The following is a 23571-nucleotide window of genomic DNA, read 5'->3' as shown; positions in this document are numbered from 1 at the left end:
TGTCACACAGGGTGGCTCAAGTGGAACAAAAGTAGCTTCAAGATAAAGAGTGTATTAAAGCACCCAAGCAAGGACTGCAGTGTATGCTACAGCAGAACATAAAACACCTTTAAAAAAAAATAAATCTCCTACCACCTAATTCCATACTACAAACTTACTCTCTCCTTGTTAAAAGTGTTTCGGAAAAAGAAATAAAATTACTTTAAAAATTATGATGGGACCGAATTTCAGACAATGGGGAAATTCAGTCTATTAATCATTGAGTTAATCTATTTATTCACCTTGAAAAAATCCTGATCAGGAGAAAGTATATTAAAGGAACACAGCAGAATTCAGCTGCCACCTTCTTTGCTGCATAAGCAATCAGAAGATGCGCCTTTGAACCCTGCATTAATAAAATTCTCATTAAATGCAAACCTGCACAATGTTATCTTAAAGAGGCTCGTTAGCTTTAAAAAAATTACTTGTCTTACAATATGCTTATTTCCTCACAGGTGAAAAGGTGAGTTTTCAAACCACTACCTGCTATGGCTTCTTATTTCAATCCCATCAGTGCTGCAGCTTATCTTGTAGTCCATCATGTCTCAATTTATGTAAACCACAGAAACAAATCCACAGGTGGAAGTTATAATCACTGTTATGGGATAGGACAGCAATAGGGATCATTTATTCCAGTATGGTATGCGAGATTTCAGCCAGATAATGCTATTATTATTCTGTCATCTTCAAATTGTCATTTTCTTTAGGTCGGACAGAAATTAATTGTCTGTAAAAAGAAGAGGTATGGAGAGAAGGTAGGAATAGCCTCCTCACCTCTAAATACTCAAAAAGAACATTTGTGGCTGTTCTTTTTAGTGGAGTAAGGACTAGAAAAAATCAGGTTATCAGCAACAACAAAACTCAATCAGACTGCCCAGTGGAGAACAGGGTTCAGTGAAAAAGTACAGTTAATACCGTAATAGGAGTCATAAAGTGGGATCTTTCTCTGCAGCCAAGTTTAAAGCAGAACATGTTCAAGATTCTCTAGGCATTACTCACCCTGACTCTGTATTAAAGCAATTAATCAGATGACCTGACCAACCCACCACTGAGGGGTACAAGCAGGACTGTTATATGTGTCTCCCCAACAGTTAGTCTTGTAACACAAATGCTTTGCAGCCTTGAAAAGCTGTAAAAAAAACTCCCCACTACTCTGCTGGCAGAAATGCACAGAAGATTGTACGCTACGATTTAAGACACTTGCAGGAGTCCACCATATGCAGGCAGACAAGGATGTTTTCACTTTTGTCATTTTTCCCACCAAAGGCCTTTGGATAAGGAAAATGGCTATTTATTTATTTTCAAATAGCTGTTGTAATGAAATGAAGATATAAAGCATGACTTTGCACTGCACTGTTACAGCAAAAGCAGGTAATCATCGCTCAGAAGAAATTTCAAAAAAGATGGAGCAAATCAAGGGAAACATGACAAAGGCATCCAAACAAGAAACAGCACACTAAGACCACTCCAAGGGGAAACCAAAGGGACATAAACCAACTGGAAATCCAGACAACATAGAGCTAAGCCAAGTTAAATTATCAATACATGAAATAATTACATCTTACAATAATATTGCCTTTCATGAACATACTGTGTTTCTGTATTACAGCCATCAGGCCAACAGCCCTAAATGGTTTCTTCTTCTCAAGCACCCTCTCTCCCTTTTCTCCCTGGTGATTTTGGCATTGCAACACATCCGTGACTGCAACACAGAGCCACAAGTGTGTGTGCACAAGGCTCCAGTTTGCACTCCTGGTCCAACACCAGAAGAAAACACATGGCCCTGGTCCTCCTACAAGACACTGCTGCAGAAGCAGGGCAGCCAACAGACCAGGACAAATTAATCTTTACAAGGAGACTGCAGAAATGTCAGACCTTGGAAGGCTTGAGGCATTCCTCAAAGAATTATCCTTTTGTTCTTTTGCTGCCTGATCTGCAACTTTCAAAACTCCTAAATTCGGTCTTCAGGCCCAAATGGAGTATTACTTTATCACAGGCCCTTCATTTCATCCGTTTTCCCTGTACACATATGAGTCTTTTGGAATTTTCTAAAGTATGTTGCCACAAAAAAAGAAGCATCTAATCCTAGTCACCACTTTGAAACATCAGATTGCCAATCACCTTCATAAAGGCACAGTGCCTCTGATTTTCTCCAACTTCCAACAATCAGCTGCCCCAAAATCTATTCAGTTAAATAAACCTTCAAACATATTAATTTTACCACGAGAAGAAATCAAACCAGTAGACAAAATACCTGCCCCCCTCCCTCCCCATTGTTTAAGGGAGAAAGGAAATGGGATAAGTCAGACTAACTTCTCTGAATTTAAATCCCTCTCCAGGACTTGAATCACCTCTAATTTAGACCTCTTCTAATGTGTCAGAATGAAAAGTAGTCACTCATGAAAACTACTAAGGTTGGTGAAAGATCACACAAAATTTCAAGATACATGAGCAGCTGGCAGGAACAGGGGAAAGCTACCAAAAGCCTCAAAGAGAAACATGTTACAGGCTTCACTGACTCCAGACAGCACCATGTACTGGACATGTCTGATACAGGCTGTCCAGGGAGAGCTATCACAGTGCCAGTATTTTGATTTTATCTTGTCTCCATTGCATGCTGATCTTTACAAAAGCAGCTGTTAAGAACTGAAGCAAAATCTTCATTGCATAAACCAGAGGTGGGCACAAACCTCCTGTGACCACTTTTTTTTTAATCTCTTCCCAGTTTAGACTTCTCTTCCTGGGTATATAGAGAATTCCCAAGGCAGACACTTTCTGTCACATTAAATGACATTAATTTGCCAACAGCTATCTGTTCTGCTGTTTTACTCTGAGTGCATTATCTGCCCACAAGCATTCATTTATGTCTATTTACAAAAAAAAAATAAGGATAGTAGCAAAATAAATCTTCTGGAACAGTGTGTTATATTATTAAGCTTACAGGCTTACTAAGGGAACGTTTAAGGTGGTTAATATACACGTAAAGATGCATATTGACTTGAAAGATGCCCTCAGAGAGTCTGTCCTACACAATTTCATATGTAGTGAGGAAAATGACAAGTACTGGCAATGCAGCAGTACTGAGTAACTTGGTGTTGCACAAACACTAAGTATCTGGGGCAACTAGGGAAGTGATGGACAGCTGTGTTTTCAGTATAAATACTTATATCTTAGGGGTTTTTTTACAAGCTGGAGATAAACAGTAAATTTTCTGTCCCAGCATGCCTCCATTCTCCAATCAAGACTAATAAGCCTCTTGGTCAGTACTAGCTGATTCCAAAGCCAGGAAAAGAAATAATTGCTGTCATGAAGGCATACAGCACAAAAGCATCCCTAGATATTCCTTAGCTTTACAAGTAGAGCATAAACTCCTGCCCTTCAAGAGGAAGGAGAAGTTTAAGAGAATACTGAAATGTCCTCAAATAATCAGATTTAAACACACACAAAACTTTTGCAATGTTAAAAGAGGTCCTGAATCTGCTTATTACAGCTGTCTTATAGTCCCCTTCTTAGGTTCATAGAATGGCAATAGAATCACACAACAGAAATCCATTAGGTCCACAATTGCTCTGCCAGCACAGCATTGTTCCCTACTGTATAACTTCTCCCAAGAATGCTGTGAGAATTAATTCATTACAGCTTGTGCCACGCTTTGAAAGCACTCAGTCTGCAGAGGAGCTGAGAGAATTATTAGAGAGGACAATCAAACCCTGGTGATCCTCTCTTTATCCCAGTGTGCCCTGTTTAGAGCAGCAATTTAGCTCAACAAAGAGAACAAATTCAAAACCAAATCCAATCCAACAAATGTGAAAGTGTCACAATAAGAATGTAGTCACACAGGAATCTCTAAGATTATTATTAACTTCTACTCCTTACCTAATATTGACTAATGCATGGGTCACCTTGCTTGCAGGCTCTTTCCATTGACCAGCATTGGTAGACAGCCTTAGGACTGAAAGGAAAAGACAGATAACAGTGCTGGGACAGAGCTGACAATTTTCTAATTCAATACATTTAAAAAAAAAAAAAAAATCTGCTTTGGTGAGACAGCAGCCTTGAAACCAAATCAAAACAAAAGTTATCTTCAGACAATCTGTGATCCAGGGCAGAGGTTCCCTTCAAAGCCCATCTAAGAAATATAATGAGCACAGAAGTGAGCAGAACCAATTAACAGCAGGGGACAGGAAGCAGAGGAGACAGACCAGCCCTGGTCCTCCTGCCTCATCTCATCATCACATATTAAAGTCCATTTCCACCAGAAACAGGGCAGTGTCCCAGATATATGATATCTTTTATTCCACACACAGCTGTCCTCCTCTGGCTCCTATTTACACAAGGTTCTATCTAAGCTGGACTACATCCTGCATTTACACCCACCCCAGCAGTGATGGATTCTTTACCTCCCTTTATTATCTGGAATTGCAGGGAGGAATTAAACACCAGCCTAGGGGAAAAACGTTCCCTGTGGGAATGAGGGTGTTATTCTGTTGCACAGATGGTCTCTGACAGACTTGGGAGTAGATCTGAAAACATTCTGGAACAGGAAGAACTTCTAGGGAATTCGATTCTTTTCTGCCAGAGTACTAAAAATATTTATTTAGGTCAGACTCTCTCTGTAGCGTTTCTATGGTGGCAGTTACCTGCACATCTCCTGGTAAGTACCAAAACAGTAACAGATCCTGCAGCAAATGTTTGGATTAATTTCCATATTGCCTGAATAGAAGGGAATTTTCTAAGAATTTGTATGCAGGGTTTTCTGGAGATTACATTGCACAAGGCTGACCCTTGGCTTAGAAGTGAAGGAATTGCATGTCACCTGCATTTAGGATCATCTAGAAACATGGATTCTACAAGTGAATCCATCAGCACAGTGGCTGCATACTCATGCCTGTTATGGCATGACAGAAGCTTTCAGTCCTGAAGATCTGGATAAAGTTCAGATTCAGGACAACAAACCACAAAACCAAGGAAATTAGATTCCACCTTCACTCCCAGCACGGATATTCTGTTTCAACCACATTAACAGGAAAACTAAAGGATAGAGTGGCTTTCTCATCTGTATTAACAAATGCCCCAAGGTTGGGTGACAGAAGGGTCGCTGTAGAGAGACGGATTGACAAGCAAAGGGAAGCTGTCAGGACAGCTGGTTAAACTGGCTTTCATCAACTTGAGACAGTGCTTCTCACCAGAAAAAAAAAATACATCAGCTCAGAGTAACATTATTTTGTCAAACAGCAGATACTGTATTTGAATATGTGAAGTAATGTATTCAGAGAGGGTTTCCATTCAAGCAACTACAACATTAATTCAAAGGGATTTGTTCTATGTGGCAGGATGGAAAACACTGATGTGACAAAGGAATTTTTTCAACAGATGTGCCTACTGCAGCCCAACTGAGTAAGTATTTGAGTGCATTACTTTTCCATTACACTTTCCTTCAGCTTCCATAGGGAGCAGGTTTGAAAAATTACTGGCTAGTAAAAGCACCTCATCCTACTAAATGCAATTCCTGGGAGTAGGAAATGGGTTAGCAAAAAAAACTTATGTGCTCAGAAGGTACAAAAAATGCCCAAGTGATCCTTTATATAATGGATGAAAAGTTTAGGAAGTTTGTACAAAAGGGCAGTTCATTTTTGCTTGCAGTTGCAGAGAGGATTCAGCTACTTTTATTTAGGTGAACATGGTTCTCTCCCATGTCAGAAGAGCTGTGGCCAACTTTCTGTCTCCCACTGCCCTTTAACTCCTCCTATATGCTCATATTAACTCCTGTTGTTAATTGGGTGATCACACTGAGAAGGGAGCAGGGGGTTAAGGGAAGAAAGGTTCTTAAACAACAAAGCAAAGAGCACAGCTATATTCTTTCCTTCACAGCTTCAAGCAGGCAGGCACTACACCAGTGCTGCTGCAGCTACTCTTGGCAGCAGGCTCCTGTGTATACACTGCCCAATTGTGTCTCCATGCATTCCTTGCTCTCTTCTGTTCCTCTTCCCTGCTGGGTGTCATTTGGTGGCATTCCAGCATGCCTCTCTCTTTGAAGGATGCCAGCTTCTCCCTGTTTTGCCAGTAGGCACATTCTTCAGTCCAGTGATTCATTTGTCACTGCAAGCATGTTTGTGAGGGCTGTTTTCTTGGGTTTATTTTGGCAATAAGTGTTGTAGATGTGATTTGTCTAGCACAGTGAGCTTCTTGTTACAAGTTTCCCAAATTCTTTTCCAAATTCTTGTTTGCATTGAGCTTTTCTCTGTGCTGGCTGGTTCTGCAGCATGTACCTGCCTTCTGACTTGAAGCTGTCAGATGTAATAGATGCAAACCCACACAAAGATGCACAAAATACCACATACCCAGTTGTGCCAAGACACTTTTATTTTCAACCACAGCAAGTGGCTGCTAGAGAGGTGATGGGTCTGTTCCTATTTTTTTTCTGACTACTAAATTATCCCTTTACCAAGTTTATCCCTCTCTCGACTCTCAAATTACCAAACCTCTCCTAGTATGCAACACATGCCCACTCACTAGGACACATTAGTAGCAGGTGGACAGAAAACACCTGACACAATCATCCCTGCACTACCACCCTCACTTCCAGTCAACAGTAGTCCTGACCAGCTGGGAGAGGTACTCACCCATAGAATAAAGGTTGTCAAAATTCTGATGCATCCGAATTATTTCATAATACAGCTCATCATAGCTGCTTGGAGTGGGGAGAAAAGTATCTCCATAAGTGATGAACATGTTGAACAGGTTCACAACCTATACAAAGAAGTGAAAAGAAATACAACAGGAATATTTACACAACATTCATTCTGCAACAGAAACCATACAAACTGTGTCCTTCAAAAAACTACCTCCCTATTGCATTACACAGTATCACACTTCTTCATTGCTTTATCCATTATTTTCCTACAGTACAGACAAGAAACTTAAATACTATCCTACCTGGGGCCAGGAAAACAGGTTTCTATTATTTTGTATACAAAAGACCACAGAATAAGGAAAAACATTACCAAATCAATAAAATTAAACAAAGCCTTTACTCACATAGACTTGTTAATCTCAATAAGCAGACTCCACAATGAGTCCAAGCACTGCTCTTTACATCTAAAACCAACCACAATGATATCCCTCCACTTTGTAGCCTTATTCTGGTATCTCCAGGTCAGAAGCCTCGATTATTTCCTAAGATTAATTCAAAATTAGAGTTGTTTAAAATAAGAGGATTTGCTTTGACTGTACTCACCATAAGAGCAAGAGTGAAGATGTTGTGCTTGGCCAGCAACACAGTCTCATTAGACATGAGGAACTTCAACAAGTTGATCAAAGCTAAGAGAAAAATATGTATTTTCTTAAAAGCCATTCTCAACAAGTCACTTATATACAAATGCATCTTCATTCTCTAGTATAAACTAACCTAAATGCCAGCTGCTCACCTTTCAGAAATATATCAATTTACATGTGGGTTTGTTTTGGGGTGGGTTTTTTTTGTGGTTGGAGAATCTAACTGTCTCATTTCAGCTTCATGCATCACCAACATGATGTAGTCAGCCCCAAACTGTCACTCTTGTTGATACACATAGTTTTAAAAAAAAAGTAACAAAATAAAAATGCCACAGCATAGCTTTTCTGTAGCCAAGAAAAGGTACAAGGAAAGTTACAGTGCTTTATTGTGTCAATTATCTAGGGCCATGCAGTGAAGACTACAGATCTGGTTCATGCTTGTCTTAAAAAAAACACAACAAAAGCTCCTGCTGTAACCACCCAAAATCAGTTAGTGATAGTGGAAATTAACAAAAAGCTTGACTAAAAGAACTCTAATCAAACAAACAATTGCATTCCATACACTTGAAAAAAATGGATATTTTAAAATCTTTTTTCTAGTTCTTGAAAATTTCTCAAAAGAAAGCTGTTTTCTTCTGCATTGTAGCTGCTCAGGACTGAAACGTGATGCCTGTCTAGAACAGATTCTCTCTGCTCTGAAGTCAATAGCTTTCGAGACTTAAAACATCTGAATGAGATGGCCTGTGAAGTCCAGCTGGAACGCTTTACAGCCTTCTAAAAAATGGTTCTTATTTAACTACTAATTGGTGGCTGCATCTAACAGTAACACCAGGAATTACTCCAATTTAATTTTGTTAATCTGGTCTTCCCCCCACTGCTACACAGGTTTTACACACCACCCAGTAACCTGTGAGAAAGCCAACTCCAGCCTGGGAGACCCCCATAGTGAATACAGAACAGGTATCCGAAAGGTACAGGCTATGAAGCAGTAGGAGATAAAGCACAGGAACAGGAATGAAGAGCAAAGTATAGATTCCCCCTTCTTCAGGTTTACAAAGTATACACAAAAAGTAAAACAAACAAACAAACCAAAAAACCTACAGTAAAAAGAGAGACATGAAGAGACTGGTAAGATTCAAAAATAAAGAAAACTGTCACATTCTGAATACAGTCCTGCAACCACTACCTTCCAATACTAGAAGTTCACCAGGAGTATCACAAGTTTATATATGTGCCCCAAAAGGGAGGCCTACAGCCCTCAGGGCAGTAGATACTCATGGCAGACAGAAGCTAATTCAGTTTAATCTACCAGCTGGTGGCTTGATGCTGTACTGCAAACCAGAATGAACAGGTTGTCTGCAAACCAGAATGAACAAAGTTCTTTGCAAACTCCAAACATGCAATTGATTTACCTTCCAGGTTGATTTACATTTCAGGAATAATAGTATTAGCATCTCTCCCTTCCACAACAGCAGCCCACCTCATGAAGCAGACATATTAATACCTTTTCAATCCAGCCACAGAACTCCCCATACCATCATCACCTTGTCCTCACACTGAAACTCTTAGGACCAAAAGTAGAGCCTGGATTCCACAATAAGCCAGCTCTGGAAATATTCCTGTCAGATATTTTTCTGTAAAACAGCCTTTTCAAAACAAAGAAGTAGCAGGTACAGATGGGCTCTCCACCAGAGCAGAGATCCATCTAAAAACAGGTTGCCAAGGTAACTGAGCCTCCACAGCAAAAAAGTAGTCTCCCACAGTCAGTGCCTTGGACTGAAGACAGCTGCCCTGCATCCCTGTCACAGCAGCTTATGGCCACTCTCTATTTAATCATTAAAACCATCGTTTTACCTCTTCCCTGGCCACACAAGTCCACACAGCCACATCTCATGATTAGGCGCTGCTGTTCAACTACTGGCAGCTGGGGCTTCTGAAAGCTGAGCAGCAGAGCTCTGGATTTCCTATAAAAAGTGGTGGGAAGCCTCTTGTTCTTCCCATCACCTCCCTCACTCCCACCAGAACCCTGCTGAAAGGCCTTTGCCAGCAGGTGATTACACAGTATAACGAGAAGACACTGAGCATCAAAACAGGGTGAACATGAAAGCCGCCCACAATGGGGAGACACTATTTTTACAAGTAGCATAGCCGTTGTTTGCCTAGAGGACAAGGACTCACTGACAGGGACAAGTACCCTAAAACTGCCCACTGCAGTATTTCTTAGATACCACCTTGAAGCACTTGCACTGCTCTATACTGGTGACAACACTTGAAGGAGAACTGCTGCTGTGTTCTACCCCAACAACAGCTCCTACATTTGTTTCAGCCATCATGATGAATTTGCTCATATTAAATTTTCCTGTTCCAGTTAGAAAAAAGACAAGAGATTACCACTGCTTGAAATCAGTTTTTATACCTGAATTGCAGTACATCATAGCCCACTCACAGCTGATCTATGCCATTCCTTCCCTAAGGAGGAGGAAGGAGAGGGACATGCTTCACTTGAAGAAGAAACAGTGCTGGGCTCACAGTTGGTCAAAAAGCTAATTCATCAGATTTACAGTCACTGTGAGCCCTTCACAAACAGATTTATCCAAGTGTTTGGAAAACACACATTAAAAAAAAAGCTGCAGTACTCCTAATTAGGATATACAATACATTGATGCTCAAAGAGCCACCAGTCTTTTTCCACACCATTCTGCACCAGCCTCTGCTCAAGTGGCTCTAAGGAACAGGAAGACTGTGGAAAATGAACCCTTAAATCTATGGCTACCTGTATCTCTGTAGTTTGCTTGTAAGGCAGACTTAGTGCTGAAAATGAGGACAGCAATGCCCTGGAGTTTTCAGGATTAACAACTTTCACATCCAGCTTCACATGCCCAGTGCCTTTCAGTGGCAATTATACACATATAAAAAAAGCCTTCAGAGAAAGGGCCAACTGGCTGAACACCCCTCCTCCCCGAGCAGCCACAGGGCACTGCTACCACTGTTCCTGAACAACCTGAAGCCAAGCCAGATGTGTCACTTTTTCCCAGCTGCAATCAACTGTTCTCCTCTCATATCCCATCTGCAGGCTGCCCTCACAGTCTAGCCAGGAAATTATCCATGTTTGTTCCAAATAGAGCAGCGGTTCAAGCTCTCAGCTGCACAGGCAGACAGTACTGTGGTCCTTGCTTGGGCTCATCCAAATTATCCCAGTTTGTGCTCGAGGATTTAACAGTGATGGATAGTTTAGGCGTGAGACCTATTTCAACATTAAAGCACCATTTTTGCAATAGCCTCTGGAGCCTTTTTTTTCTAAAGATACCTGTCTTTATCATCACTTATCAGGACAGAATATACCCACTATGGGGAGCCTAAAACCACCCATAATTGCACAATGTAATAGTGCCACTAGAACTTCTTTAGCAAGAAAGCAGGAAGCTGTAATTAAACTACACCAGCAGCCATTAGTATTTGCATGCAAGCCCCTCATTTTGTGATCTGAGCTGAGTGCACAGGCTGCACTTCTTAAATCAACAAGGAGAGAATGTGGCCCTGAACACCTACTTTTGCAGCCTCAAAACCAAGCAGAAAAGCCTGTTGAGTGGCCACTTAAACTGGACATGAAGCCATATGATTGGCTCTACGTGAAAGTGGTGTAAAGCATACAGGGTGGTTTTTAGGCAATTTTCTCTTCCAAGGATTATTATAGCCAAAGGATGAAAAATGACAGCACCAGCTTTTACAGATACCTTCCCTGTTTTTTAAACTGAAATGACTGAACTGAAAGAGGTTCTTAGCTCCTCTGCTTCACAGCTGCTCTTGGGCACACTTTCCCTTATCAGCTCTTGTGGCCAGCCTGTCTGCTGAGGAACAGCGGTACCCCTGCTTAGGTATTTGCTGCCCTTCTTCAAGCCAATCCTCTGTAAGAAGACTGTGGGCAGCCAGCATGTTCTCTTCTATATGAAAGGAGATAATTCCTCTTATGGACAGGTGGCCTTCACTTCCTCCCTCCCCTTCTCCTCCTTCCATAACAGACTTCCTTCTCTCCCTGTAAAACCTGGTTCAAACAGAAGTATATTCAGCCCCAACACATCTGGGATTCACAAAAAGTTTATGTTCTATTTAGTGTCTCAGTGTTCACTGCTTGGATCAAGTGTAACGCAACAGGAGCTTGCAGGCAGGTTAAGCAGAGAAAAGGAGGAGAAGAGGAAAAGTAGTATCCCTTGGGCAAGTCAGAACGTAGCACAGACTCTGCCAAGAACATCAGAAGGCTCTGATGTATTATTGCACAACAGAGCAGAAGAGAACAGCCCTAAGACACACATCAATGAGAGCCTGGATAGGTTAAGCACAGTACCGAGACCTCTGTCACTGCATCTGCTGCGCTTATAGGTCAAAAATCTTCTAATGGTGCATATAATGGCCCTCAACAAAGGAGCAAGAGAGAGATGTGAGGGCTTCTCAGCTGCAGAGTAACGTCAATTAACAGGATCCTGTATTCAACACTAGAGTCCTCTAATTTTCTACCCTCCAAATCTCAGGGCCCAAAGGGAAGAACAGTGATTTTTCCCATTCCCTCTGGAAGTTATCACAGTACCAACAGTATATTCAGTGTCCCGCTTTAAGTGTCTCAACCTTAGGTTGATCCCCACCCATATATTATTACAGGGCAGCTGATAATGACATCTGGGCAATACTTCTTGCTGCAGATAAATCCTCTGCTTTTGAGTGCCTTGGCAGCACAGTAACCACTCTGGACCTCTTACAGCCAGCCTGTTCAAATACACATAATCTCAAGGCAAGGTCCATACCACTCACAGTAGCACATGGTGAGTCACATCTGGTAAGTCTTAGTGCACTAGATTGGAACTGAAGAAACTGGGTTTGATTCCTCAGAAAGCAGCATTTTAGTCTGTGCTTCAGATTCCTCCAACATAAAAGAGAGAATAGCTCCATTCTGTCTTCAGCAGCACTGGAAGCATAAATACACAAATGAGCAGCCCTGACTGTACCAGTCAGACCAAAGGCCCACCTGTGCTTTGTGTTCTGTTTCTAACTGGTCAATATCAGATGCCTGTTGAAAAGTACTAGTCCAAACAACACTTCTTCATAACAGGCTTCCAGATTCCAAAATTCAGCATGATCCCCTTACAAGAGGGAAACTACAGGATAGAGTGTTGAAATAGCAGACTCTCATAACACAACAATAGCATAACCACAGACCAGTCTGCTCTCCTATTCCAGACTGGAAGTTGCAAGGGTCAGGCTAGGATAACCATATATCCATGTGCTGTTACAAGGAGGAGAGACCTTGAAACAGAATAACCAGCTGCAATAGATACTATAACTGAAGAGAAATTCAAAATTAGGAAAGCAAAAGGCTCAAATACAGCATCCTGAGATGACCTGAGTGCTAAGAGGTTGCAGACCAGGCCATATTCAGCATGGGCAGATGCTCAGCAGAACACTGATCACAACAAACTCAGCAGTAGATTAGTATCTACAGATACAGTCTGACAGAAAAGAATCAACAGAGGTAGCTTCCAGATAGAGTAGCAGGAATAGGAAGTGTGTCCAAGAAATATCTACATTGCTACTACAAATTAATGCACCAGAACGCCCCAAGGCACAAACTATTCCAGCATCCCTGGACAACTGAACCAATTGACCCAGGTTCAGCACTTGCAGCTTCCCATCAAATCAGCCAAAGCACTAGAAAACAAGACTCTTGCAACTCTGCTGCAGTGCCCTGCCAGGGGAGCAGGGGAAGCGATAAATGCTCTGTCGACATCACTCTTCAACATGCTTCAGTTCCTTCTCTGTGCTCTTGAGAAGGAGGGAGCACCCTGCTCATAGCTGTAACAGTGCACCTGGCTCGATGGCTGCCACCACTGCCTCCCTGCTTGCTACCACAGGCACTGCCAGATTCCTGCTCCCAACCACCAAAGCTCTGAGGCACCCAGCAGCTGGCTACTGGCAGGGTCCCCATCACCAGCATCTAGGCACTCTACAGCTGTCCCCTCTTCTCCCCATGACTCTCAGGTTACGAGCATGAAAGCAGCCTGTGTTCTTAATGAGAAGCAACAGCTTGCCAGAAGGCTAGAGCACATGCTGGCATAACCCAGGATCCACCGAGTAGGCCACTTCACTTCCAACCCGTAACTTTCTTTATACAGTCCCAGTCCCTGGTACTCACTGTTCCCATCTAACCACAGCCAGAGGTGTAAAAATTGCAAGCTTAATGGAGATGCTGAGTGCTGATGCTAGAGAATGCTGCCTGATAGCAATCCAGCAAGCAGTAAGAGAGAAACCAAATTTTCCAACTTCACACCCACAAGCTTCATTCCTCTTTAGAGCAAAGGCAAGTACTGAGCCCAATCCTATTCTGACAGCACAGGTTCAAACCATTAAATAGCAGTCTTGGGAGTTTAGGTTGCACATTTCTGCATGGGGTTTTATATCAGAAAAGGAGGAGCATATGGAGAAAAAGCAAAAACATTGTTTGAGAATGTGGAAAAACAGCAAAGTAAGGGACCCAGAAGTGCTGCTTCTTGAAGACAAAAATGGGACAGGAATAAACCACTGTATTCTGAATGCTGCAACCCTCCATGTAGATGAAGAGATGGCTGTGAACAGCTCTGGTTGTAACTCTTCTGTCATCAATAGGACTGTCCCAGGAGAAATTATCATACCATCTCACTAGGTCACCATGATCTACCAACTGTTAGAGATCCACAATCAAGTTATCCAATGCTAGCTAACTTTATTTAAAAAGTAATTTGCAGGACAGAACAATATATCTGGATGAGACCTGCCAGGCTGAACTTTTGTCCACTTAAATGACTAAATTCTCTTTGGGCTCACGTGAGCAAGGCTCTGTTGGTGAAGAATTTCCATTCCAATATTAGCAGGTAAGATAAAAGTAGTAACAGCCACAAATTTTGTATTATTCTTTTTCTCTCTATCAGCAACCAGAGCCAAACTCTTTTTCACTGGTACTGAAGTGTGTTAAAATAAAGTGAAGGTAACTAGAATTAAGTAATACAACACTAAGAAGGATTTAAGTAAAAGAAGATGCTTCCTAAATGAGACACTAGCTCTCATTCCATAGTTTCCCCAACCAAAGTATGATCCCAGGAGGGCATTCAATTAAGAGAACAGGAAAAGGGTATTTAGTCCCATCCTTGAGCATTTAAAACGCTGAATAGCTCCCTTTCCAGATCACACAATTATTTCTTACACAAAGTTTCTCTCTGGTAATATATCCCAGCCTCTCTAACCCCAGACCTCATCCTACCTAGTCCCTTATACAGATCTCCTGTTCCTCCCATCACTATAATTTCCAATTCCTTTTAGGCTTTCCATCCTCCCAAGTTGAGACCCCTTCTGGCTCCAAAGACCTGCTCACCCCATCAACTCAGATCTCTCACTCCTGTTCCAGTTGCTCAGCAGCTCACCTAGCTGAGCTTAGGTGAGCTTTAACTAGCTTAGACACTGTTTCTCTTCCCACTGGGAACTGCAGAGGGAGCCCATTCTTCCCAATCCAGCCTCATTCCTCAGTGAAGCAGCACTCTTTAGAAAGCCAGCATCACTTTGTACTCAAACAACTCCAAATCCCCAGCATGGTATATGGGACATAGCTGTAAGCTCTCAGTCACATGAAGATTCCAATGTCCAGCTTTGAAAAGTTGGGCCAGCCTCCCGCTATCAAAAGGCACAGCAAAACGAGAAGGTAAGCACCGGGTAAAACCTGCATTAGGCAGAGTATGTTGACCTACAAAGGTGTTGAAACTCTAGCATTTGTTCTACAGTTTACAAGCAGTGCAGCAAAGTGAAAGCATTTCTGCTGGACTGTGTTTGAAAGGTCAAGTCTCACATAAATACTTATTTTTCTTACCAAAGCAGTAAGTTCAAGTATAAGCATTTAACAGACAAAAAGACCTTCTGTCCCACCCTAGATTTCATTTTCTGAAAGCGTTTTACACTTGACACACAAGCTCCTGTTCCATTTTACCCTATCCCTGCATCACCTTTATTATTTGCCTTTGAAGATGCTGTGCTGAAAAGACCATTCTCTTATGCTTGCAAACCTTCACACACCTTTAAAACATTTACCATTTTGTTACTGTATTATAGAACTCTTCATTGCACAGCAACTACCACAGCAACCTTACTATACCACCAGCTGGACCACAACTGCTTCCTCTGAACTGTTATGACAACTTCAAAAGCATGCAGAAGACTGATGTTGGGTATTCAATGTTGGTAGCATTTTTAAAGCCACATAAGACACACCGAGTTTGTAAGAAGGTAAAAAATTAGGTCTTTAATTCTTTTCCCTAAAATCTTTAATTTTTATTATCTACTCTTGTTATTATAAGTCTATAGTAGAATTGCTTTTCTGTTTCTTTAAACAGGGCTTTTGCTTAAAGCAAACCATAGCAACTGCAAAGAAGTTACCTGCTCCCCCTAAGCTCAGAGAGAATTGCTCAAGCATTACTAATTTTGAGGTGGGAGGAGTTGCAGAAAAGAGGTCTTTCTATATAAAAATCTTAAATGACTCATAAAAACTCTTTTTGGTGTAGCTTATAATGCTTGACAACAACAACATACATAGCACCTTCCATCACTCAGGTGCTGTACAAACAACTTAGAGTTCATCAATTAAAATCCAAACATCACCTTTATGATCAGCAAAAGCAACCTCATTTCCACATGATGCGGAGCAGAACTGAAGAAAAACACTGGACATAACATGATGTTTCTGGAAGCAGGGAACTGGCTGCTACTGAGTAACATTTCTTTATCAGCTCTACAAAGTACCTTACAGCTGACATTTAATAAATCAGTGTTTAAAAAATATATGGTACCTGGCATAACAGTCCAAGAGTTTTCCAACTGACCACAATGTCTGTAAGGAAACAGGTAAACAAAATCATACCCACTAACAGTTTCTGACCTTGGCCAAATTCCCAGGCTAGTCACCAGTACTAGACTGTCACAGAAGAAAAACCTGAAGCTCATCTTGAGCACTCAACTAGAAGAACCACATGCTAACCACAGACGATTGAACTGAAGCAAATCTGCTGGAAAGGTCTGCTAAAGAAGAACCAAGATCAACAGGCATCTCTGGATCTGAATGCCTGGTCTACCTACTAGTAACTGCACTCAGTAATAATTTGCATAGACTAATCAAATTACAATGGCTTTTCCCTCTCCAGCACTCTTCTTAGGATAATCCAGAATTTAACTCCACTAGTGATCTGATACTTATTTTCACACTACCTTTAGCTACAGCCAGCTTACATGTACTACTTTTGCCACCTACAAATCAGTCCTGCTTCCAGCTCTCAAACCCCTGCATCATTTTCTGTCAGCTAAACAGTCTTGGTCATCTGCTCAGCACAGCTAGAAATGTATATTGTATTGAGTGCCATGGTCCTAATTCCTTGACTTAATATGAAGAATTACTCCAATAGTGAAGCTAAGGCTGGATCACAACCAAAGACTCGGTAACAACATTGTTCTTCCTCAAGCTCACATGTAGAAACACAAAGTCCAACAGAAGTAAGATCATATGTTAGCCATGTGCCACACAGTGGCGTATCCAAAGAACTATACAGTATGCAGGAACAGCCTGTTATGTGTCCTGCGAGATGCCAAACAGCAGGCTCCACTGCTTCCTCTGCAACCATTGCAAATGAAAAAAAAAACCAACACAAAAAAACACAAAAGGTAATGCAGAAACTTTTCAAAGTGTTGCTGGCCTTCTATACTGTAGACAAAGCACCACCCACAGAGGAAGATCATCTATCCATCAGATATCACACAAGTGGCTTTCCTTAATTAGAGACTAGCTAACATTAGAATCTGCAAGTGAACAGAAGGCTCCATGCACTGCTACAGCTTCCACCTACAACCTTTATCTCAGTTTTTCCACACCCTATACCAACCACCTACCCCACAGTATTCCCTTTGTCTTCTCAAACGTTATTTTCTGCCTGAAAAAACTTTCCTCCTTTTGCATGCTATGCAGAATTCTCCCCCTTTCTTTTAATACTTCCTTACATCAATTTCCACCAGATTCTTTGTTCCACTCAGCTCTGCTGGGGGCCTTCCACTGCTATTATCCACTCTGCACAACAGGGGCATTGCTTCAGTCATCACACACCTTGTCACTCAAGAAGACAAGTGTGGGCTTGAAGACCTTCTGTAAAGCACACCTGATGGGACAACCCAAGATCTCAGACCTTATAGTGAATAGCTGCTCCTTACAAGCTGTTTGCCCAGCAGTGATGACTAATTCTTTAATTCAAAATAAAAGCCCAAAGGGGAATATGTTCACACAAAGCACAGAAATGAATTCACAAGTCCCTATGCTCTGGTTTGGAATTGTCTGTCAGATCAAGACCAGAAAAATAGCCATTCTTTCACATCAAAGGCAGCAGCATTCTGTGTAATCAAAGAGCAGCCTTGACAGAGATAAGAGTTAATTATTAAATATATCTCAAAGATAGGGTTGGCAATTAGCATTTAGTGTGACAGATCTAGCACTCTAGAAGCACACACCTGGAGCTGCCAGGATGTGCCCTTTTACAGGTGCATGCACCATTCAACCCAGGGAATCATCAGCTACTGAAGCATCTCCCTGTTCACCTCAACATCCTATAACAAAAAAAATTGAAACATTCTCACTGCAGTTTACTCCTGCATGACAGGATCTCTCTAAATATGCAGAAATCTATAGAAAGCAAGAAGATCTTAAGCTACATCCAATGTACAGACATTCTGGGTTCTTCATGGAAACCTGACCAATCTGAGTGTTTTTCACTTTACTGCTCTGTTTCCGAAGCGTGTGCAGTACTTAATATCTCTGAGGCACTTTCTGTTTCCAAAGCACTGTACAAACACCAGCTAATTAGAAACAGCTAACAAGAATATCCCAAGATACTGAAACTCACTGTGTAGCAAGGATTTCCCCCTCCCCCCAAAATCAGGAAAGTTAAGGATTGAAAAATGCCCCAGAGTGTGCTTTTTGAGCTGTGAAAAAGTACCTTCAAGCAGAAGGCATTATATTTGAGACTTCCATACTGCCAGTATGTAGGAAAGACCTAGCCACATAGGAATGGATCTGGTTCACTTGTAGCTGCTGAGAAGATACCACACACGCTGTCAGATGTAATTTCTACTCACAATAGACACCCACATCGTACACACTTCTCTCCTGAACCAGCACTATGCTGCAGCCATGCCTGTAGGGACCCTCTTCTGAAGAAAACAACAACTAAAAAATATTGCTAATCCCTTAATTAGGGGCACACACTTCACCTTCTACAGGAATAATTTAGAAAGCCTGAATAAGAGATATGTCACACAAGGCAAAAATGTAATAACTGAAAGTGACTCAGATTGTTGGTTTATTTCTCTGTACCTACACTCAGCTGTGCAATGCTACTGAAGGGAAGCACTCAATGTTAATTGAGAACAGCTTCAAAAAACAATCATCACTGCCTTTTTCAGAAGACATCCTCTCGGATTCCTCATCAGAGTTGCATTACACCAGCCAAGCTGATGATCCTAGGTCTCATGCACAGCACCAGGAATACACAATTAGGGCCACGTTCCTTTGAATCTTCATAAAACTCTTATTTAAGCCATAACAGCTAGGGGATTAACTGTACCTTCCTAGCTGAGCTACTTCACTCCTTGCAGGATAAGAACAGAAGCACACACCATATCCGTGAAAGAATCCAGTTAGGTCTTAATGTCTCTTCTGCTACCCCCCTCCTTAGACCTCCCTCACAATGATTCCATCAAAAAACAGTTCTATAAGGCCACGTCCACTAGATTATTAATTAAACCTCATAATACTTTTATATATATATATTTTTTTATATTTACATATATCAGGATATCAGTGGCATGAACCAGACTATCTACCATCAATGCAAAGGTTGGAGTCAAAAGCCTCTTCTCCTTCCTACTGACACATCTAAGTTGCTTTCTTCAGGAGGAGCTGCCACACTGCTCTATGTGTATCCATCTCTTATAATAAGAAAACAAAAGTAAGGTTCATCTCCCTTTACCCAAAAGCCTACCTCCTTTCTATTCACAAATATCTGAGAGAGAAACAGTACTGCATAAAACATTACTCCATTTCTCTGATCAGGTGAAGGAAGGACTCAGGTAATGAAATAAAAAAACCAAACATTTGGATGCCACAGTGATCACGGCCAGGCAAGAAAGTAAATTAGCTACCATTATGATAAAGATCCAGCTTTCCAAAATAGGTAATTTGCATATACCAACCCAGAAACAAGATAAAGATGCTTTAACAGAATTGCTGCTTGCTGTTTAACCCTCCAACAATGGAACAAGCAGTCATGACCACCAGGCAGCCACTTTCTCTGGGCTTTTCATATTTGACTGTCTGTGCAAAGTACCTGACCAGAGCTCCCTCCAGGTGTAATGAAGCCTCACTCTGCATTTCTTCTGGTAGCACAGCAGCTTGTGCACAATCTGAATGCACCGTCTGGAAAAAGATAGCAAAGCATTAATTACATGACATTTCCCAGCAATTCTACCTTGAACCAGGAAATATCTCTGAAATCAGCAGCATGGAAATAGACAAACTCAAAGCCTATCAGAGGAGGATGGGGCTCATGGCTTTGGACACCTGAAGGGAAACAAAAACCACAAGAAAGAACTAGATGAGAGGAGGGAAAGGTGCCTACGTGTCAGTTTTAGCTCAATGAGATTGGACCAACTGCAGATGTAAGTTTGTTGTTTATATTTAATTAATACTTTCCACGCTTTGCTGCTCTTACTTGAAGGCCTTATTAAACTTTGCAAATGGAGTTGCTTAACTTGCAGACTCCATATGTATGAGATACTGCACTCAAATTTTGTAAAATCTGGACACGATGGAGCTTTTGTTTTTCTCTGCTCAAACTATGAGGATAAAGGAAATCACAGAGTCAAACAAACTGCAGTTTGACTAAGGCATGCAGTTTAGTTACTTTAAAAGAGAAATTTCTGTCAAGTTTTCCAGTCTCCTTAAATAAATTAAGCATGAGCCTTGGAATGATCAATACACCTACAAGCTCTGAAATGTCCCGACATACAGCTAATATCCTTGTGAAGTCTCCAAATCCTGTAGGTCTGTAAAGCACCTAGTGTTCATTCAAACTCTTAGTTGCACAGACATTCCTCATAAATAACATCAGAACAAAATATACAATGAGTAATTATCTAGCACTAGCTATCATCAAAGACAAGACAGAAATTATACACAAATTTGAATTTGTTAGACAAAGCTATTTTTAGTTCCTGACATTTAGAAAAAACAGAAGGAAGACTTCAAAACAACAAAAACAATATTTTCCCCAAATTCTTATTTCTCAGAACCACATTATCTCACCAGTATCAACATCTCTCTGAAAAGACACTATTGAAAGACTCTACACATCAGACAAAGACAGAGAAATCAAATTTTATAAATTTGCATTGAAGTTATTAAAAATGGGGTGAGGAGTTCAAAATAAGGCTTTAAAAAGTCTTAAGAAATAATATACAGAAAGCATACATGGTTCTTTTCAGACACTTAGATGATCCCAAAAATACCATGATGAGGTAAGGACTGAAACTAACTTTAGACAAATACATTTAAAACCATTAATAATGAGCATCACATTCACTGCTGTATTTCAAATTGGATTATCATAAATTCAACCAAGAAAAGGAAGCAAACCTGCTAGGATACAGACAGCTGCCTTCAGCTCAGGAGCAGCCATCACTCTGGGAAGAGACCTGATGTTTTCTCATGTTACTGGTACCAGACAATGCCCAGTTCCACCTTTGTATTTCCTTGGATGCAAGACTAAAATTGGCCACTCCAAAAAAGCTATTAAAGGCACTGACCAGATAGAATCTGGCAACAGCTAATGCATTTCTTTATAATTACAATAGCTGTTCATGCAAAATACTCTGCAGACATATCTCAGCATTCAAACCTTGTAGTTGTTCACAGTAGCATACAGCTTTCTGGGTGAAATCAAAGCATGGAAGAAAAGGGATGAGGAGGGGTTTAACAGTCGTAGGTGCCTCTGCCTAAGGAACCAAAGCAACAACTACTAGCCTATAGACTCCTAACAAAATGCTTTAGTTATACAACTGCTTTAGTTATTATGTTATGCATCTTGGTGGAGCATCTGTTTTTTAGCTTTGTGCTGAGGATTCATAATACACATAGTGAACAATAAAAAAACCCTAAAAACAGCCTTGGTCAAAACAACTTCAATTTCTCTTTTAAATATTAATATGCCCTCCCTTGAGCAGCTTCATATTGCCACCTTTAAAATGTATTGCAGAGAAGTATGACACTATTTGTGCATTCAGAACATCCACTTTGCGTGCAATAACTGTGTCTGCTATGAGATGGTTCCAGACAGGAGTGTAGTGAAAGGACTGCACAAATGTGCCAAAATGAATGGATACAGATGCCCACTGATGGTTGCTACTGCTCATCACTTCTACTCTCAGAGGGTTTCTAGATGTAACTTTTCTTCTGAGCGCAAGCATTTCACATCTTCCTTGTGAAATTCCAATGCACTACACCCATTTACAAGTAATTCTCTAATTGTCATTCAAAAATATTTTTCACAAATTTATAGTTGAACTGTATAACCCTTGCAAAGACACTGTAGTTGCAGCTATTGGGGCAAAATAGAACATGCTGAAAAGTCACCTTTAAGGCAAAACAGCCTATGTATCTTTATCTTTTCTACAGAATATAGTGCTGTTCAAGCCTTGGGGAAATTCAGTACTGTACAGTCAGTCAGAGCAAAGGCAATGATCTGCCTAAATCCTATTCCAGCCCTCCAGGCTAAAGCAGAACAAAGCATTCTAGAGGCCTCCTGGGACACAAGGAGTGCTCATGTGTAGCCCTGTCCTCTTCTGTCCTCTTCCCTGTTGCTAAGTTTTACCCCTCACTACCTAGCAGACTATTTCAAGCTTAAACATCTCTGTCCCACTCTCCACACTGTCCTCCAGGCCTCACATCAGCTTTCCTTGGTTTTTCAAAACTGTCTTTTCAGTTTCTTAGACCAAGATTCAGTTTCTGGAAGTAGGGATTCTTGCAATGACTGTTACTGTGAAACTCCTTTCAGACTGAAAAGCTCTTTGTTTTTGATCAAGTAGATTAGTAAATCAGTCTGAAAGGTGGAAATTCATTTTGCTTTCCATCTTCTGGCACACAGCATTTCTGAAGCAGAAAAACTTGCTGGAAGAGCTCATGAAAAGCCATCCTGCTCCCCACCAGCCACAAAGTTTTATTTCAGCCAGAAGATTGCTCTCTGACTAGAATTCCATCCAAATTCAAACTTCAAACAAAATCACAAGTTACCACACAGACACTTACACATAGAGATCCATCGGAAATTCTTTCATCATGTGTGTTACAATGAACTCCACCATCAAATCTGACAGAAAGAAAATTACAAAGTTAGTATTGAACTAGCTACAGTTAACTTCTAGTAGACAACAATGGCAGAGGCAATCTACCCCACTTACCTACCTCTCTACCAGACAACAGTCATGCTTAAATTAGAGAAATTTCCCTTCTTTTGTTTGTTTTAAAGAGAATTACACATGGAATGAAAACAAACAAACAAAAACCCCAATCCAAACCTACTGGAAACTGAGGGCATGTCATGTAATTTCCTTTGAGGCACTGCTTCTCCATGATTTCCCCCACTGTTATTCAAATAAAGAATACACCACAAAATCCAATGTTTAGAATTGCTCTCATATTTCAAGCCTTGTCACTGACAGAAAATTCCATTGAGAAGCACATTTTGAAGAACCATTCTTCCAGAATGCACAATCTAGATGTTTGGAGAGAAGACATTATAGACACACCCATTTTTCCCTAAGATAAATTCTGAAGCAAGTAAATTTAGTCTGATCTCAACACAGAGTAAACTTCTGCTTAAGGCTCACTCACGTGGGGAGGGGGGGAAAGGAGAACGTCTCTAACATTTAAGGGCTCCCAGTGTTTGGATAAGAGGCAGAGAGTACAGAAATGCAATTTGAAAGAGCTACTATGGTTCAGCTAAAGAACACTAATAATGTGTGTGTGTTCTCTGCCCAACACAACTACAACATAAAATGCTTAACCCATGCCAGTGGAAACAACTGAGAGATGTAACCTCCTAGGGTACTAAATAGCCCAGAAAAATGACTCAATAGTGGCCTAAAAACAGTCTAGGGAAA

General features: G+C 40.9%; 1 protein-coding gene across 1 annotated transcript in view; it reads right to left on the bottom strand.

Moving 5' to 3' along the window:
* The window catches only part of LOC104390867 (chromosome unknown open reading frame, human C10orf76), a 111712-nt gene that overhangs the window by 60903 nt on the left and 27238 nt on the right, over positions 1-23571 (bottom strand). Inside the window, exons 18-22 of the mRNA XM_010000074.1 lie at positions 22718-22778; positions 19743-19831; positions 7277-7359; positions 6663-6789; positions 3916-3991 (exon numbers count right to left, since the gene is read on the bottom strand). Of these exons, the coding sequence (XP_009998376.1) occupies positions 3916-3991; positions 6663-6789; positions 7277-7359; positions 19743-19831; positions 22718-22778 (436 nt within the window). The remainder of the gene's footprint in view (positions 1-3915; positions 3992-6662; positions 6790-7276; positions 7360-19742; positions 19832-22717; positions 22779-23571) is intronic.

This window comes from Chaetura pelagica, unplaced genomic scaffold (assembly GCF_000747805.2).
Source record: "Chaetura pelagica isolate M959 unplaced genomic scaffold, ChaPel_1.0 scaffold436, whole genome shotgun sequence".
Classification (NCBI taxonomy): Eukaryota; Metazoa; Chordata; class Aves; order Apodiformes; family Apodidae; genus Chaetura; species Chaetura pelagica.
Note: the sequence above shows the minus strand (reverse complement) of the source record. Positions and strands in the feature narration are given on the sequence as shown.